The sequence below is a fragment of the Herpailurus yagouaroundi genome, unplaced genomic scaffold, assembly GCF_014898765.1.
Source record: "Herpailurus yagouaroundi ecotype Mexico unplaced genomic scaffold, PumYag 162, whole genome shotgun sequence".
NCBI lineage: Eukaryota > Metazoa > Chordata > Mammalia > Carnivora > Felidae > Herpailurus > Herpailurus yagouaroundi.
The window spans coordinates 42,409,929-42,426,809 of NW_024412403.1; the positions used below are offsets into that span (position 1 = coordinate 42,409,929).

The 16,881-nt window shown below is 35.4% G+C and overlaps 1 protein-coding gene across 2 annotated transcripts in view; it reads left to right on the top strand.

Annotated features, from left to right (window-relative positions):
• EPHA3 (EPH receptor A3) overlaps nt 1–16,881 on the top strand; it is a 360,676-nt gene that overhangs the window by 294,360 nt on the left and 49,435 nt on the right. For both annotated transcript variants that reach the window (XM_040484241.1, XM_040484240.1), the window contains exons 10-11: nt 2,518–2,643; nt 9,512–9,697. In XM_040484241.1, coding sequence (XP_040340175.1) covers nt 2,518–2,643; nt 9,512–9,697 — 312 coding nt within the window. The remainder of the gene's footprint in view (nt 1–2,517; nt 2,644–9,511; nt 9,698–16,881) is intronic.

Consider the following 16,881-nt stretch of genomic DNA (forward strand, 5'->3'; position numbering starts at 1 on the left):
ATAATAGACCACTGAACTAAAGAGTGACTCTGCCATGTGTTTTTATAGGAAGCAATGATGTTTACAATAATGGCAGAAGCTTGCAAACTGATCTGGGAGCTCAAAAGGAATGCACATTTCTGGCCCAAATCCTGTCTCCAGAAACCTCAATCATATTAATAATTTGAATACACATTCTTAACATCAAAATACATACAATGTCTGTAATCTCTATCATTTATTGAGCATTCACACCATAACAGGCACTTGTGCCGAGCACTTGAATAACAAGTATTCAAGAGCTTTCGTTCTCTGACACCTAGCTAATTATTTTTGCTGAGCTGTTCAGAATAGAAAAGCTTCAAAAGTTCTTACTTCAAAAGCTGCTCTACTCACAGTTTACCCAAAGCAAGAGCAAAGGACTTGTCATTTCCCCAGTTCTGTGGAGGTAACCTTCAAATTGGTGTCTTCTCGATAATCTGCACTCGGCCTCAGGATGGAGAGGCTGTTGTATTGCATGCAGTGCCAATGTCAACACAGGCCAAGTAGGAGGAGCTTTAGCCTTTCTTCTCCATTTGCTTCCTGACCCTCCCATTTCTATTCTAGAGTCTCAAAAATCATCTGGAGAAGTAACTGAGGAAAATTGAATTTTTACTTCCCAACCACCACTTATTTTTTATAATCTATTTATTCTTATGCCTCTATTTCATCTCTTGAAACCTTTATGGATACTTTGCAGGAACATAACTTATTATGTGGTGTAACCAGGGAATTCATGAAGATGTCCTGTATGTCAATGAACTGATCATTTCTCAGCCCGAACCATGAAATGCTGGACCCGTTGGCCTACTGTCCATCGTGCTGAAGGCTCTCTGGAATAATTGCTGTCGTCAGTCTCTACATCCATTTCATGCAAATTCAGTCATCACTGAATGCTCAGTTGCAATTTGCCATTAAGATGCTTTCATTATAAAGGGATACTGTAAAAGATAACATCTGATTTTACTTGTTACTTTAGGATAAAAAATATCCTTCAATAATATAGGGTCATAAAGGAAAAAACAATCACTATTATGCATTCCTGCCCCTTGCTAAAACAATATTTTTTACCAATTTTTAAAAAATTACCAAAATTAAAAACAAAAATCTATCATATAAATACATATACTATATCTTTTAGTGTTAGATCATGTTTATGTACTTTAATAGATCCTAAGTTCCCTTTTATAAAAATTTAGTTTTAAGGGTGACTGGTTGACTCAGTTGGTAGAACATACGACTTGATATCTCCGGGTCATGAGTTAAAGCCCCACATTGGGCATAAAGCTTACTTAAAAAATTAGTTTTACTGGGGGCGCCTGGGTGGCGCAGTCGGTTGAGCGTCCGACTTCAGCCAGGTCACGATCTCGCGGTCCGGGAGTTCGAGCCCCGCGTCAGGCTCTGGGCTGATGGCTCAGAGCCTGGAGCCTGTTTCCCATTCTGTGTCTCCCTCTCTCTCTGCCCCTCCCCCGTTCATGCTCTGTCTCTCTCTATCCCAAAAATAAATAAACGTTGAAAAAAAAAATTTAAAAAAAAAAAAAAAATTAGTTTTACTGTAGAGAAATTTAGTTTATTAAGCATTCCAGATTATTTCTAATATGACTTATTTTTTCTAAATAATAGAAATCTCATTAATATTAAATCAAATCCAAAATGATTCTCCTGTATCTTTTATCCATGCTATTTTAATTATAGAACATCCCAAAAAATTTTCACCTTCAGAATTATTAAATAAATATACATATTATGAAGGAGGTTTATATTTAATAGGCTAAAAATGTAATTTATGTTTGGGATTTAGCTTTTTGGCACCATTATTAAAATATAGAGAATTTATATTGCCTTTATGCTGAAAAGCTACACAGTAAGATTTCAGTAATTATATATTATGTTAGTATATTCATATAATACCCATATCATATATGCATATCCTCACAGGTTTAAGTATATCTATAATTACAAGGGATGAGTTTGATTGTGAATGTTACTAAGAGCAGAATAGTGTCAGACAAAAGACATGCCGTTTTATATCCTTTAATTAATTTATCTATAATTTTAGTCACTGTACTGCCTTTTGAAAATATTTCCCAAACTTTGATTTATTGTCAGATGTGGCATTTTCATAAATACTTGTTTATGGCACTATTTGTAGAATCGTAAATGTGTCATAATGTGCACTCACTACGGCTGATGGTATAATTACTGGATCTACTCAATCTTCTCCTTGAGATTCCCCTTTTTGAATGTTCATTTTCCTTGTAGTGTTTTTGCTGAGAAAGTTCATTGTGGTTCCTCTTTGTTTCATCATGGGGAATTGTGTCTCTTAAATTGTTCAACGCATAGTCCAACCTCTCTGCCAATTGCAGAATAAACTAACAGTTGGTTCACTTTATGGTAATAGGGATATTTTTTCACTAATAATATGGTTATAAAATTTTCTCAGTAAAGTTTTTATATTTCAGTTTTTACAATAATGCCTTTCTTCCTTCCCTTAAACAGTAAAACTTCCAGGTCTCAGGACTTATGTTGACCCACACACATACGAAGACCCTACCCAAGCGGTTCATGAGTTTGCTAAGGAACTGGATGCCACCAACATATCCATTGACAAAGTTGTTGGAGCAGGTAACCACCACAGTAACCCCACTCTCTATCTACATGTTAATGACAAGTTTGCAACTATGAATAAGAATGCTGCCTAAGAATGTGCAATTTCTCAAGCCTAAGTTACACTGCTGTGAAAAGGGACATTTTTCTGATTTCAACATCAAAGGCAGGCAATAAATAAATGAAGGAGTATTTAATGGAATGTAATGATTTCAAAGGTGCCAGACTTGCAGACTCACAGACCATGGCCAGCTTTTTATTTATTGAATTTCAGAGGCGGCAGCCTCAATAGCTCAGTCTTCCCCTGACTATGCCGATCATGTGTCACAAAGCCTATTTGACTAAACAGGGATAACAGGATAAAAGTGGGTCTTACTTTAAACAAGCTCACTAAGTGAAAATTTTGAGTTTGTAAAACAAGCAATTTTAGAATCCTCTTTGGAATTACAGTAAAAAGGCGACACAAAGTAAAATCATCAATGACGCATTTTACACAAACTTCCTCAAAACTATTTTGAGTGGATAGTTTAAATAACATAAAGTGCTCCATTTTAATACTTGCCTATGACTTTATATAGTTTAAATTTTTGTCGAAGTTTGTTTTCATATAGATACATCTTCAATCTAATCATTAATGGACTCAATTATAATCCCATTAACAAACAGCTCTGGAGTGACTGTGAATAGCAGTTGCCTTTTTCCAATAAAAGTTACAGATACTTATAAAAATAACACTCTTTTTACATTTACACATAAACACAGGGACATCCACTGACATTCAGTGTGCATTTGATTAAAACTACTACTCAAAAGTGAAAATAAACAATCTTGTACAATAGTTCTGCTCCACCATCTCGTTCTTCAATATTATTTTAAAAACATGGGGCGCCTGGGTGGCGCAGTCGGTTAAGCGTCCGACTTCAGCCAGGTCACGATCTCGCGGTCCGTGAGTTCGAGCCCCGTGTCGGGCTCTGGGCTGATGGCTCAGAGCCTGGAGCCTGTTTCCGATTCTGTGTCTCCCTCTCTCTCTGCCCCTCCCCCATTCATGCTCTGTCTCTCTCTGTCCCACAAATAAATAAACGTTGAAAAAAAAATTTAAAAAAAATGCAAAGTAGTTATGTTGATGTGGGAAATAGAAAGACTGAGAAACCAACTCATTGAATAGTGAGTAGCATCAGATCATGTTTCCTTCAAGTACTATATTTATGACGGATGCTTCTTTACACAAATGTGCATATAATTTTCTCTGTTTTTCTATACATCAAAGCAGTATTTAGAAAGGTAGCAGTATTTATTATTCAAGCAGGAAAATCTGGGTAATTCATATTATCTAAATGAAATGATAATTCAGTAAATCTTCTCCTCTAACTTTATTAGTATTTCAGCCTGCTAAAACTCACCTGTGCAGGTGAAATTCTAATATGAAACTCGTAATTCATAAAAGGAAAATAAAGCATGCGCTTCTTTTTCCACAATTAAGACTTAAGAATACACACATTCATCATAAATCTGTGCTAATCCAGTGAACACAAATAAATTCGATTACTGTCTTTCATTTGTACACTTCTGCTTTGTAAACTGCTCTGTGGTGCACATGGTTCTTATAGCTCTGGTGTTACTATTGTCCCACAAGAGTGCACTGTTCTCCAGCATGGAAACCTCAGGAGCATACGTAGCACAAAGACTTTGCACGATCAAACGATATGAGAAGGAGAAACTCATTTATGCTCAGCCAGTGTCTAGAGGCCAGACAGACACATGGGGACCTTGAACTTTGGGACCCTTTCCACTAGTAAAAGCTTATCTAGAGAGATGTTACTTATAATGCTAGAACACAGTGGTGTGAGACAAGACACACTCATTAAAAATGGTATCTGAGGGGCGTCTGCGTGGCTCAGTAGGTCGAGTGTCCTACTTTGGCTCAGATCATGATCTCACAGTTTGTGAGTTCAAGCCCCGCGTTGAGCTCCGTGCTGACAGCTCAGAGACTGGAGCCTGCTTCAGATTCTGTGTCTCCCTCTTTCTCTGCCCCTCCCCTGCTCTCTCTCTCTCTCTCTCTCTCTCTCAAATAAACCTTACAAAATGGTATCTGATAAATAAAACAAAAGGAAAGGCTACTTACACTGAATCATTGAACAATCAGTCCCTGATGCTCATGAAAGATCAGGACAGATCAACTTTGTTCATTTCTTTCTTCAAACATATTTGTAAAAAATGTGCTCCATTTTCAGGATTTTGCAGCCAATATCCTCATTTTCCTTATTTTCCTTTTCCTAAGGACAATAAAACTATGCCTGTTTTGTTTGCAAACAAGTATATCTTCAAGGTCAATTATTCTTCTCCTGGAAGATTTCAGTATAATATTGTATGCATCCAATTCTAGTCTGTCTTGATTAGCCTTTCAAGGGTAGAATATGAAATCAAGATTTTGAAAGCTATCAATTTTTCTTAACATTTTCGTTTGCAAAATATAAAATATCTACAAAAGTAGCTGAAATTGTCTAATAGTATAATGGATAGTATAGTATAATACTACCCATTTCCACAACTACTCCAATAACAACCTATTCATGGCAAGCCTTCTTGCATTTATATACTTACTCATTTCCTATATCCTTAAAAATTTTTTAAAGTAATGTGCATAAAAAATTAATAATTATACTACATTGATTAGCAGTTATCTTCCATTGTTAAAAGGCTGAATCTTGTGGTCAATGACAGAACTTTCACAGTCAAATATGAAGAAAGACCCTATTTGTGTGGGCTAATTCTCTAATTTTCTGTCAGAGGTTTCATACAGGAAAACAGGAATAACAGAAACTCTCATTTATACATTGGATAATCAGAAGAATTATACCAAATAACAAATAACAAATTTAAATAACAAAATTAAAATTAAGCCACAAATTAACTTTCTCAAAGTAGTAAATTTTTTAATAATGGAATCTACAATGACTAAAATTCCCAGTTTTATTCTTCAATCCAACCAGTATTTCAGGATTAAATACTGAAAATTTCTGAAAGTAGAATATATTTAACTCCTATTCTATGCTAGGCATTCGCATGGTATTTAATTTTAGATAGTTATTGTCTCCATTTCTCTAGATGAGAAAACAAGATCTAAAAATCTGAATGGCCTATTTGGTCATGGTTATATATAACATGGTTATTCGTTGGGAAACCAAAATTTGAATCTTTTTTTTTTTCCAACTTCAAACTCCATATTAGACACTGATAATTACACTAGTGCCTTCTTCTAACATTTTTGTGAGGATTAATTGAGATAATTTATGATCAGTGCTTAGTTGACACATCAAAATTGTTCAATATGTATTTTCATTATGCTTCTTTTATTAAAAGAGTAGGAGAATGGAATGTGAAGCAAGGGAAGAGTATCATTCTACTTAAACACAAGTAGATTTTTTCTTCTATTTTAGATGAAATGAGTGTAAGAAATTTTATTTTGAACAATTTTGTGCTGTGCATCTTAAATCCGAATATAGTGTACCCAGTCCCATAAAACATACTTCATTTCAAAGGACAAATGAAAACTACTGCAGTTATTGGATTAAACAATCAAGCAGTGCTGTCCAAGTGATCTTATAGTTGTGCTTTTACTTAGAAATGACAGGATCAGGGGCGCCTGGGTGGCGCAGTCGGTTAAGCGTCCGACCTCAGCCAGGTCACGATCTCGCGGTCCGTGAGTTCGAGCCCCGCGTCGGGCTCTGGGCTGATGGCTCAGAGCCTGGAGCCTGTTTCCGATTCTGTGTCTCCCTGTCTCTCTGCCCCTCGCCCGTTCATGCTCTGTCTCTCTCTGTCCCAAAAATAAATAAACGTTGAAAAAAAAATTAAAAAAAAAAAAAAGAAATGACAGGATCTAAGGTTTTTGTTTTTTGTGTTCGTGTGTGTGTGTGTGTGTGTGTGTGTGTGTGTGTGTGTGTGTTTTCTTATAGGTTCAGAGCAAATTGAGTAAGACCATGTAAAATTTGGCTAGGTGGAAAGATCAGGCATTGCATTTGCCCAAATTTGTTAATTTTTCCAACACAGTTGTTTATTAGGAAGATAAATGAATTAATGTTTAACATTTCTATGTTTAGTATAACATCTTGGTGACCATTTCTAGTATTTATCAGATGAAATAATCACATTTCAGAGTTTGGGGTTTTTAAAAATTAGCATTACTGAAACATTTTCTGAATTTTGAAGGTAGATATACATTTACGTATGTCCGATATTTCCTTGAGAAGGAAAGGAACGCTAATTGACCCACTTGAAATTTGAACTCTTCCTCTGATCTCTCCAGTGAAGGACTTTTACAAAATGCTGCCCTTTACAAATACTTGTCCAGCATGACATTAACCGTGTTATCACCATCATCATCACAACCATCTCTTCTTAACATGAATACAGAATTTGACATTTTAAAAAGCATTTTTGTATTCATTCTTCAATGTGATCTAACTCTTTAGCAGTAGATAGATAGTGTATCCTTCTTAAGGTGGGTCTGAACTCAGAGAAGAAAATAGTGGCTAACACATAGATTACACTATGCATCTTTACGTACATTAATTCATTTAATTACAAAAAAAAAAAAACCCTCATGAGTTAGATGCAATTGGTGTTCCCATGTTATAGATAAGGAGAGAAAGGTACAGAGAGGTTAAGACATTGGTTCAAGGGGCACCTGATTGGCTCAGTCAGTTGAGCATCCAACTGTTGATTTCAGTTCAGGTCATGATGTGAAGGTTCATGAGCCTAGAGCCTGCTTGGGATTCTCTCTCTCCCTCCCTCTCTCTGCCCCTCCCCCACACACATGCACGCTCTCTCTCTCAAAATAAATAAATAAATATTTTGAAAAAAGATGCCAGTTCAAAATCACAGTAAGTGACAGAGGCAATTCGGCCCTAGAATCCATTCTGTGTCCTACAGCACTGTATTATCTGTCCTGCAATCTGCTGACAAGTGACTTGTCACATTGAATAAGTGGCGATAACACCAAAATTTAATACATGGTCCATTGCAGCATATTGACTCATGATAACGGCAGAACTTTCTTTCAGAAAATAGAAATGTATTTATGGATGCTTTCTTATGGTTTGCTCAAAGTTAATGTTTATGCAGCATGAACTGGAGCTCTCTGGCAATGTTCCAATAGCCCAGTATAAGGAAAGGAAGTCTTAGTCTTGCTTATAGATTCTAACAATGATTTACTTTGCATTACAATTCTCCTAATATTCACACTCTATAATGACATATTCTTCCTTGGATTTCAAAAGATCAATGAATGTTCTCAAGCTCTACCCCTGATTCTCCCTATAATCCTAAAGAACACTCTAGCCGCAGATATTGCTATCTTCTCTGTATTCCTTCAAAGGGAAGAAATTAGACCTGCCTTATTTAGCATTATAACTCTGTGTTTTTCAGTATCGGTCATAGTGTTGCCAACTGATGGGTGTTTATTTTTAAAATGTATAAATAACTGCTTTTGGACCTTATGTGACTTTGACAAGTTACAGCATAAGTCATGGTTTTGAAACAGTGACAAAAGTGGATTCCTGAGAAAGGGGTCAAGTCTGGGGAAGTTTAGAGCTTCCTGGAGAGAAGCAAGTCATTTGTAGTAATGCAGCTGGTAAATCAATAGGACAACCTGCTGCTTTTGTGGGTTGAACCACTTGCTTGAACAAAATATAGAGAAGAAGCATCTCACTTCTTGACAGCTTCTCTCTGGCTGAGCCATGGGGCATGGAGCTTGTACAAAAACTCACAGTGAGAAGGTTGGACCAAGAATCCTCTGCCATTCCACAGACAGCCTAACAATGAATTATGCAATTAATGCTTTTGAGAAAAATCTCTCATTTGGTATTAAAAAACATTTTTTAAAGTGTTGTACAAATCAGATCTAGTAATCTGCACAATATTAGGAATTCCTCTGAACAAGGAGCATTCTATGCATGGTACTACTTTGTGGCAATTACCGTGACAAGCAGTGGGACAGAGAAATGAATGTAAAGGGCCTCTGCTCTCAGGAAGTTCAAAATAGGATGAAAGAGTTATGGGTAAATCTTCTCAATAGCAATATATATGAAAATAGTGCCCAAACTAGTTCTAGGCAATTTTATACCAGTAGGATTAGACTATTTAAATGTTACCAACATTCCAAATTCAGTAGATTCTGGATTAATTGTACATTTAAAACAAGATTTTTTATTGAAGGCTTTGAAAATATTTACAGTGATTCTGTAGAAAATATGCTACCTTTTTTTGAAAATAGTATATTCATCTTCCTTCCAGAAGCTCAGAGAACTTTACAACTCGTATGTCAATAATGCAACATGCCAATACTCCAATAAAATGAATTGGTAGCAGATGCTTCTGTTCTCATTTTCAGAGAGTCTGAGTATATAACTAAATTGGTCCTCTTATTAATAACAGAATGACTAGAAACATCTGAAATTTAATCCATTGCTCAACCGATAATATCTATGTTGGTCTGTTGATTAACCTGAGGAGATGGTGGCTATGAGAACAAGGAGCTAAAACCCCGTTTTAGCCTTCCTACTTTCCTCCTGCTCTTTCATAGTATATTGTTCACAGTGTGGTACTTCAAAATGTATGAGGCTACTCACAAGGTCCATTTCCTACTAGGTTCTGGATGTTCTGGGGTTTCTTAGGGAGTCTCCAATTATCATGTTCTCAATTAAGTTGGAGATCTAAGTGTATATCTTGCAGGTCAAAGGTGTAAATACTTTGAATGGAATTACTGACAGGGAACAGTTTATTATCTCTTATTATCTGCTAATAATATCTGAAAATCTATTATTATCTGCTGATAATATTTTTATTATATAACTCCTTACCTTTTGTTGTCGTTTTGTTATACTAACAGGTGAATTTGGAGAGGTGTGCAGCGGTCGCTTAAAACTCCCTTCAAAAAAAGAAATTTCAGTGGCCATCAAGACCCTGAAAGTGGGCTACACAGAAAAGCAGAGGAGAGACTTCCTGGGAGAAGCAAGCATTATGGGACAATTTGACCATCCCAACATCATTCGATTGGAGGGAGTTGTTACTAAAAGTAAGTCAAGCCAAAAGATTGACTTTTGCCTATGTTGAGCAGAGGTTATTTAAACCCTAACTCAATCATTTCAGAATTTTGACATTTTTTTCATAGCTATGTCAGTCCTCACAGAGACTATTTGGGGTTGCCATGTCTTTCTTCGACAAGAAAGCAAAGGCCTTTAGTATTATATTGAAAGTACTACTCTACATCCTTAAAAATTGAAAAAAAAATTAAGAGCTAAAAAGAAAGGACCACATTAAGACACATTGATGAAAAGGCAGTTGAGTGAATTGTGGAGAAGTCTCTGTTACGCGGACTAACAAGGCAAAACGATGACTCAGTTTTGACAGGAATTGCGGAACTCCCAGCTAGCTGCTTTTTCTTTTACTGTTCACCAGTTTTAGTTAAACTTCCAAATCTTTACCCCCCTGGCTTTAGGGAAATTATGGGGGTTTGGGGAATACTTCTGAGCTGTAAAGAGTGGGATCACATTAGACCCAGGGCCTTTTCCTGGTTCTCTGTGGATTTCAAATAATTCTAATCTAGAGTCCCAGATGGATTTTTGACTGGTCTGGGGAAACTCTGGCTCACAGCCCATGATAGAGATCTGAACTTATTTCCATGATAGTTTCTCCAGCCAGACTCAAAAGGAATCCCGTGAGGCAGATATGTGATTTTTGGCTCCAATACCAATGAAAACCTCTTGAGAATGCTCTCGGATTTTTTTTTCCTCGAGATTTTGGAGCACAGGATGAAGAATAAGCTAAATTGGCAGCAAACTACTTAGAGCGAAAGACAACATATGGCAGGAAATTTGGCATCCTTTAGGGGATAATTCATTGGCACCACATTTACATATTCTATGGTTACCAACAGACATTACACATTAAATTTTTCACAATGATATTTTTCTTTAACATTACATGGAGCACTTTCCAAATGGGACTAATACCTATTCTCATCTTAGTGTGACTAAAAAGGCAGTTCCTTTCTCACAAGAGCATGGCATAATTGAAATGTACTTTGGTTTCCTTTAGAGTTTGTAATATAATAAATGGGATTAAGAACTGAGCAATGTAGAATTTAACCATAAACTGGAAGCACACATTAAGTGTTGTAAGAAGCATTTTTTCCCTTCATGCTCCTAAAAATTAGGCCATACTAGTAATAACACTGAAATATTTTCTGATGAAGACCTTGTTTTAATTTTATTTAAGTAATGATAAAAACACAGTGGTAGTAAGGATTGGGATCCTTTGTTCCTCCAGGGCCAGACCATACAACTTAATGTTTTAATAGTCAATTAGCCATTTAGTCTCCTTTATAGCATCCTCACCGACTGGTTGTCCAGATCTTGAGCCCCACTAAGGAGGAAATGCATTTGTACTTATGTAACCGTTTTTCTTTTAACCCAGTTTTCATAAGGTTTTCTTTATGCATTCACTGTTATGTGCCCGAAAGTGTACTATGGACATCATTTCATTCTCACTACTCCCCTGTGAGTTAGATACAATAATTCCATTTTACATTTGAACAAACGGTAACTACAAAGAGCAAGTCGCTTGTCTAATTAGAAAGTGCTAGAGATGGCATTGGGAACTTGGTCTGTTGGTTTCACCTCTGTCCCCAACCGTGAACAAAAATGGGTTTCTAATTTTCATCTTGTCTTCTACTTATTCTTTTAAATCTTGATTTTTTTTTAAATTTTCCCTCATAATTTGATCATACCAAAGACTCCCTCAAGCTTCAACATTCTTCTGGAGATCATTAATAACCCTTAACATCTAAAACAAAAGGTAAACACTCATAAAGGACAAGAATCCACGTTACTTATAATCAGTGACTAAAATAGAACCTGGATCATGCTGGATACTTAATTTACCAATGTCAAGGAATAAAGACACCGATTGATTGATTGATTGATTGATTGATTGACTGAATGAGGAACAGAGCAACATCTTCTTCCTATAGGTCTTTCTTCAGTGTTTGTTCTTTAAGTTGAATGCATGAAGTGCAGTTGTGTGATTGCATGTATCGCTCAGAGTGATGGAAAAAAATCGTTATATTTTAGCATGGGCAGAATTATCACCTAACTTCAACACCTACACCTAAGAAAAAAATGAGATAAAAATGACAAACTAAATATTAGGTTTAAATTTACATTCATTGATAGGGTCTTATATTTTATCAAATGTAAATTGATTTTTTGATTTCCAGTGTTATGTATTATTGAAACTAATTTGTTACATTTGACTAGATGTTACCTATAAATTCATTTACTGAATGATGAGCAATATTAAACCATAATTATTATGGCAGGATTTCTTGAAATATAAAAATGAAATAATCAAATATGAACTATGGTCAGTTGACAAAGAGAATCATAAAACAATCCCCAAGACCAAAATGCAAAAAAAAAAAAAGTTGCATTGAGGAAAAAAAGACTTTAAAAACCACAGGTATTATCCATTAAATACCTTATTCAAGTCTGATTCTGTAACATTCTAATATGGATTACAACTGCCTATTCTTAGGGTGAAAGTTCTAAATTTGATATATCTCCCTGGTCATATAAGCATGTAAGAGGCTGCCAAATCTGACTATACAGATCCCAGTCATCTCATATAGTGTGAACATAATAGGGTAGCAGACCTAGAATTAGATTTTGAACTCTTTTAGTGGCATATTTAAAACCTCTAAGTCTGGTACCCTATAACATCGGAGAGGAAACAGCAGTCCTTAGAATAAAGTTAATATGTTGCATTTAACATATAAATAAGGCAATTTTATCACCAGAAGTTATTCATCCACTCCTGTTATTTTCTTTGTTCCCTGAGAATATATGACTATTAAAACAATCCAATTGCAAAGTTTAGAAACACACACACACACACACACACACACACACACACACACACACCCCAAGAGTGATGTAGAGCTTATAATTTAATAAACAAACCTATGTTTTAAGGAAGAAAAAACAATTATATTGGTATCTGGATTAAGAATCAGAGGATCAGCGGCACCTGGGTATCTCAGTTGGTTGAGCATCTGACTCTTGGTTTCGGGCCTGACCTGAGCTGAAACCAAGAGTCAGATACTCAACCAACAGTCTGTGCTGACAGCATGGACCCTGCTTGGGATTCTTTCTCTCCCCCTCCCCTGACTGTGTGTGTGCTCTCTAAACAAACAAACAAACAAACTTTAAAAAAAAAAAATCAGAGGTTCAGAGTTTAAGTTTTGACTCAACCCAACTGGTTGTGAGACCGTTGGCGAATCAAACCAGTCACAGGGACTCATTTTCTTCACCTGTAATTTGGAAGAGCAGTTCTACTTCACTGTTTCCAGATACTTTAAAGATCAAATAAGATTATGTAGGAATACATTGTTAAGTGAAATAGAGCCATGAAAATCTAAATTACCACTTCTGGTAAGCTTGAGATTTTATCAGTTAATCTTGGCTGTGTAGAAAAAAAAAATTCTTGAAACAATTCCCTTTTTTGCTCAATGATAATTTTTTTAAACTACTGCTATTAATTATATGCTTGAAACACTAGGTCTGTTATAATGTATCATTTTCAAGTCTTTTAGAGAAAGCCCTTTATTCAATCATTATATTTTCATTTATTTGAATTGAGCCATAAACAATTTTAATGATACGTTTTGAGCCTGATGGTATTAAACAAGAGAAGGTGAGAGAGTCTCTGATCTTCAAAGTAGCAGAAAGCTGGGGGCACAGTCTCTGCTCAGAACTTGGTACTAACATGTGTTATCAATTTTAGCTGGAGTTCAAAAGATGGAACTTGTTTTTAGCAAATGTTTGATATTTCTGCCATCACACCATTAGTCAAATGATGTTGATACTCCAAGAAGACCTCCATTGGCCAGTATTCATCCAGTGAAATAAAAGGAATTATACTAGATAAGGTTGATGTGTTTTTGTATCTGGAGAGGGATTATTTTCTGAAAATTAAAAAAAAATAATAATGCAATTTAACTATAACTTTGCATCATTAAGGAATACAGTGAGCAGAACATTAGGACAATTTCTCATAATTAAAACATTTCTATGCTGGTATGAGCATCCACCTTCCACCAAAAGCTTAGTCATTTGTTTGTTCTTTTCTATCTCCTGCATATATGATAAAAAAAAATATCGCTGAAATAAGACATCATTCTGTGGTGATGATGCCAAATTCTTGCTTTGTCCTGTTTGCTTCTCTCTAAGGGTTTTCTTCTGTACTTACCTTAAGGGTACTAACTCCCTGTAGTATTTAATATAGTCCATATATGTGTTATATTTATTTTATTAATAATTTGTAGAAGTAGTTTGTTAAAACAAACTCTGGTAACCCAAGTTCTCATGCGTTCATGACTAATCTGAGAAAGGAGTCGGGAGCCTCTCTGTCTTAGTGTCCACAACAACAAAATTAGGAAAATCTTTGCTGAATATATTGGAGAAAAACATAAGACAGGGAATGCTATTTTTACATGCTTAAGAACTTTATTTTTCCAACATTGCCCATTTATATCTTTTGGTTATATTGGCCAATTTGAATTACAAAAAAATATGTTGTTGTCTATTTTCCCCATTTAAATAGCATGAACTTATGATATTTTTGAAAGGTTAAATGCAACTTAACAACATTTGTTAGAGCATGACACGTGTTCCCAAAGACTGACTTTTAAAGAGCACTAGTTTAAATATGCAATAACTCTCCTAAAGAAGAGCTATAATTATATACTTACTTAATAACTGTCTGAGTAATTCTAGTCATACACAAATTCTTGCAGAAAGTGAGAAAAAAAAACACCCCTATTTCATGAAGTTAATGATATCTTGATACCAAAGCATACAATAATATTTTCAGAGAGGAAAACAACTGTAATTCATGAACAAAAACTCAGTAACACTCGAGTAATTGTAAAGCCATAGCTAACAATGTATTATAAAAGATACTATATAATTCTCAAGTTTAGTTTATTCCAAGAAGGCAAAGTTGGTTTACTATTTAATCATTCTGGAAATTCACATTAATAGAAAAGAAAATGCCAATCTCAATGGATGCAGAAAATAAACACCTTAGTTTAAAAAGTTTTCTTAGCACATCCTACATAGAAAATATGTATGTTTGATAAATGTAAAAACCCCAAAACAAAAACAAACAAGCCTACAAACATCATATTTAGTAGTAAAACATAAACACATTTATTTTAAAGTAGAAGTGAGAATGCTACTGTTACCACTTTAATTCATTAATATACCTAAGGCCTTAATTTCTATAGTTAAACAAGAAAATAAATAAAAGGTAGAAAGCCTGAAAAGGGAAATGCTAAGTTGTCCTTATAAAATCAGACTGAGCACGTTCAGAGTACTATATTTATTAATTATTGTTGTACTTATGCAAATAAGCTTTGTATTCAAAGGGAGAGTAGAAATATTGCTCTTGTCTTTTTTAATTTAAGTACAGTTGATGTACAATGATATATTTGTTTTAAATGTACGGCATATTATTGACCACGTTGCCTATGCTGTACTTTTATCTGTTCCTGTCTTTGAAAGTATTAAATTTTGTTTCAGGGGCGCCTGGGTGGCGCAGTCGGTTAAGCGTCCGACTTCAGCCAGGTCACGATCTCGCGGTCCGTGAGTTCGAGCCCCGCGTCAGGCTCTGGGCTGACGGCTCAGAGCCTGGAGCCTGTTTCCGATTCTGTGTCTCCCTCTCTCTCTGCCCCTCGCCCGTTCATGCTCTGTCTCTCTCTGTCCCAAAAATAAATAAACGTTGGGAAAAAAAAATTCTTTAAAAAAAAATTTAAAAAATAAATTTTGTTTCAAATTAAGCACAAATAAATTTTAAAAACGTAAAGTCAGTTAAATGTAAAGCATTCAGCGTATGGAGATTGATGGAGCATGGTTGTTTAGGAAGACTTGGGAGAAAGTGTTTCTCAGCCTAATTTTTAAGAAAGAGATTATCCTTAGACACCCTGAAATGATAGACATGAGATGATCAATTTTTTCAAATGTTTATTTATTTTTGAGAAAGAGAGAGACAGAGTGCAATTGGGGGAAGAGGCAGAGAGAGAGAGGGAGACACAGAATCTGAAGCAGGCTCCAGGCTCTGAGCTGTCAGCACAGAGCCCCACGCGGGGCTAGAACTCACAAACCGTGAGATCGTGACCTGAGCCGAAGTCGAAGGTTAAGTCAATCGCTTAACCAACTGAGCCACCCAGGTGCCCCGAGATTATCAATTTTAACTGGCACTCTGCTAGGTGCTAGTTTTAGAACATAACCAACATGGAGTTGGTTCCTGCCCTCATTAACTCCTAGACCAGTGGATGTAATAGGGGTCATTTTGGAAATGAATAATGTCTTGATTAAAATTGAATTTGGAAAAGATTACCCTGTAGTTTTATATGATAATGGGAAACCACAGAAAAACACTCTAGGTCATCGCAATATCTCTCTCAGTCAGACATAGTACGTGAAAATCTAAAACCGAAACATTTTCTTTCTAATCAAAAGTGATTCTAGTCTTTTTTCCTGGGAATAATGAGGTGTATTTGTCGTTTTTTAATTTTTTATTTTTCCTTCTCCTGTGTATGCTTTCTGGCTTCCTCGATTCTAGCTCCATGATACTAACAATGAGTGCAGGCTGCTAAGGTCAAAGTTTTGATTTTATAAACCATACTCCTGTGTTTAGCGTATGTTTAAGTCTTTTGAAAATGAGACATAGAGTATGTGAGATACAATTACCGGTAATAGGAATTAATAGCATTTCTTTTGAAAATGAATTAAATTTCAATAATTATTTTTAATTTTATTTTTTTAAGTAATCACTACATCCAATGTGGATCTTGAATTTACAACCTCAAGGTCAAGAGTCGCATGCTCTACGCACTGAGCCAGTCAGGCACTCCAATAATTTTTAATATTTCAATCATTGATAAATACCTTTTATGTTTTAATGAAAACATTTTAATCTAAAGCCAATATTTATTTGACAGTTGAAATAAAAATCTCATGTATGGCTGTATATTTATTACATTTTCCTGCTCTTCTTTTTATAGAAAATGTGATTAGAAAGTTGTGGTTGGAATACATGGTGCTGAACATGGAAATCTTAGTTTTCAAAATCACATTTCTTCTGTCATCAAACAGTGGTTCATGATTAGTAATATATCTGAGCCACTGGGGATAGTTG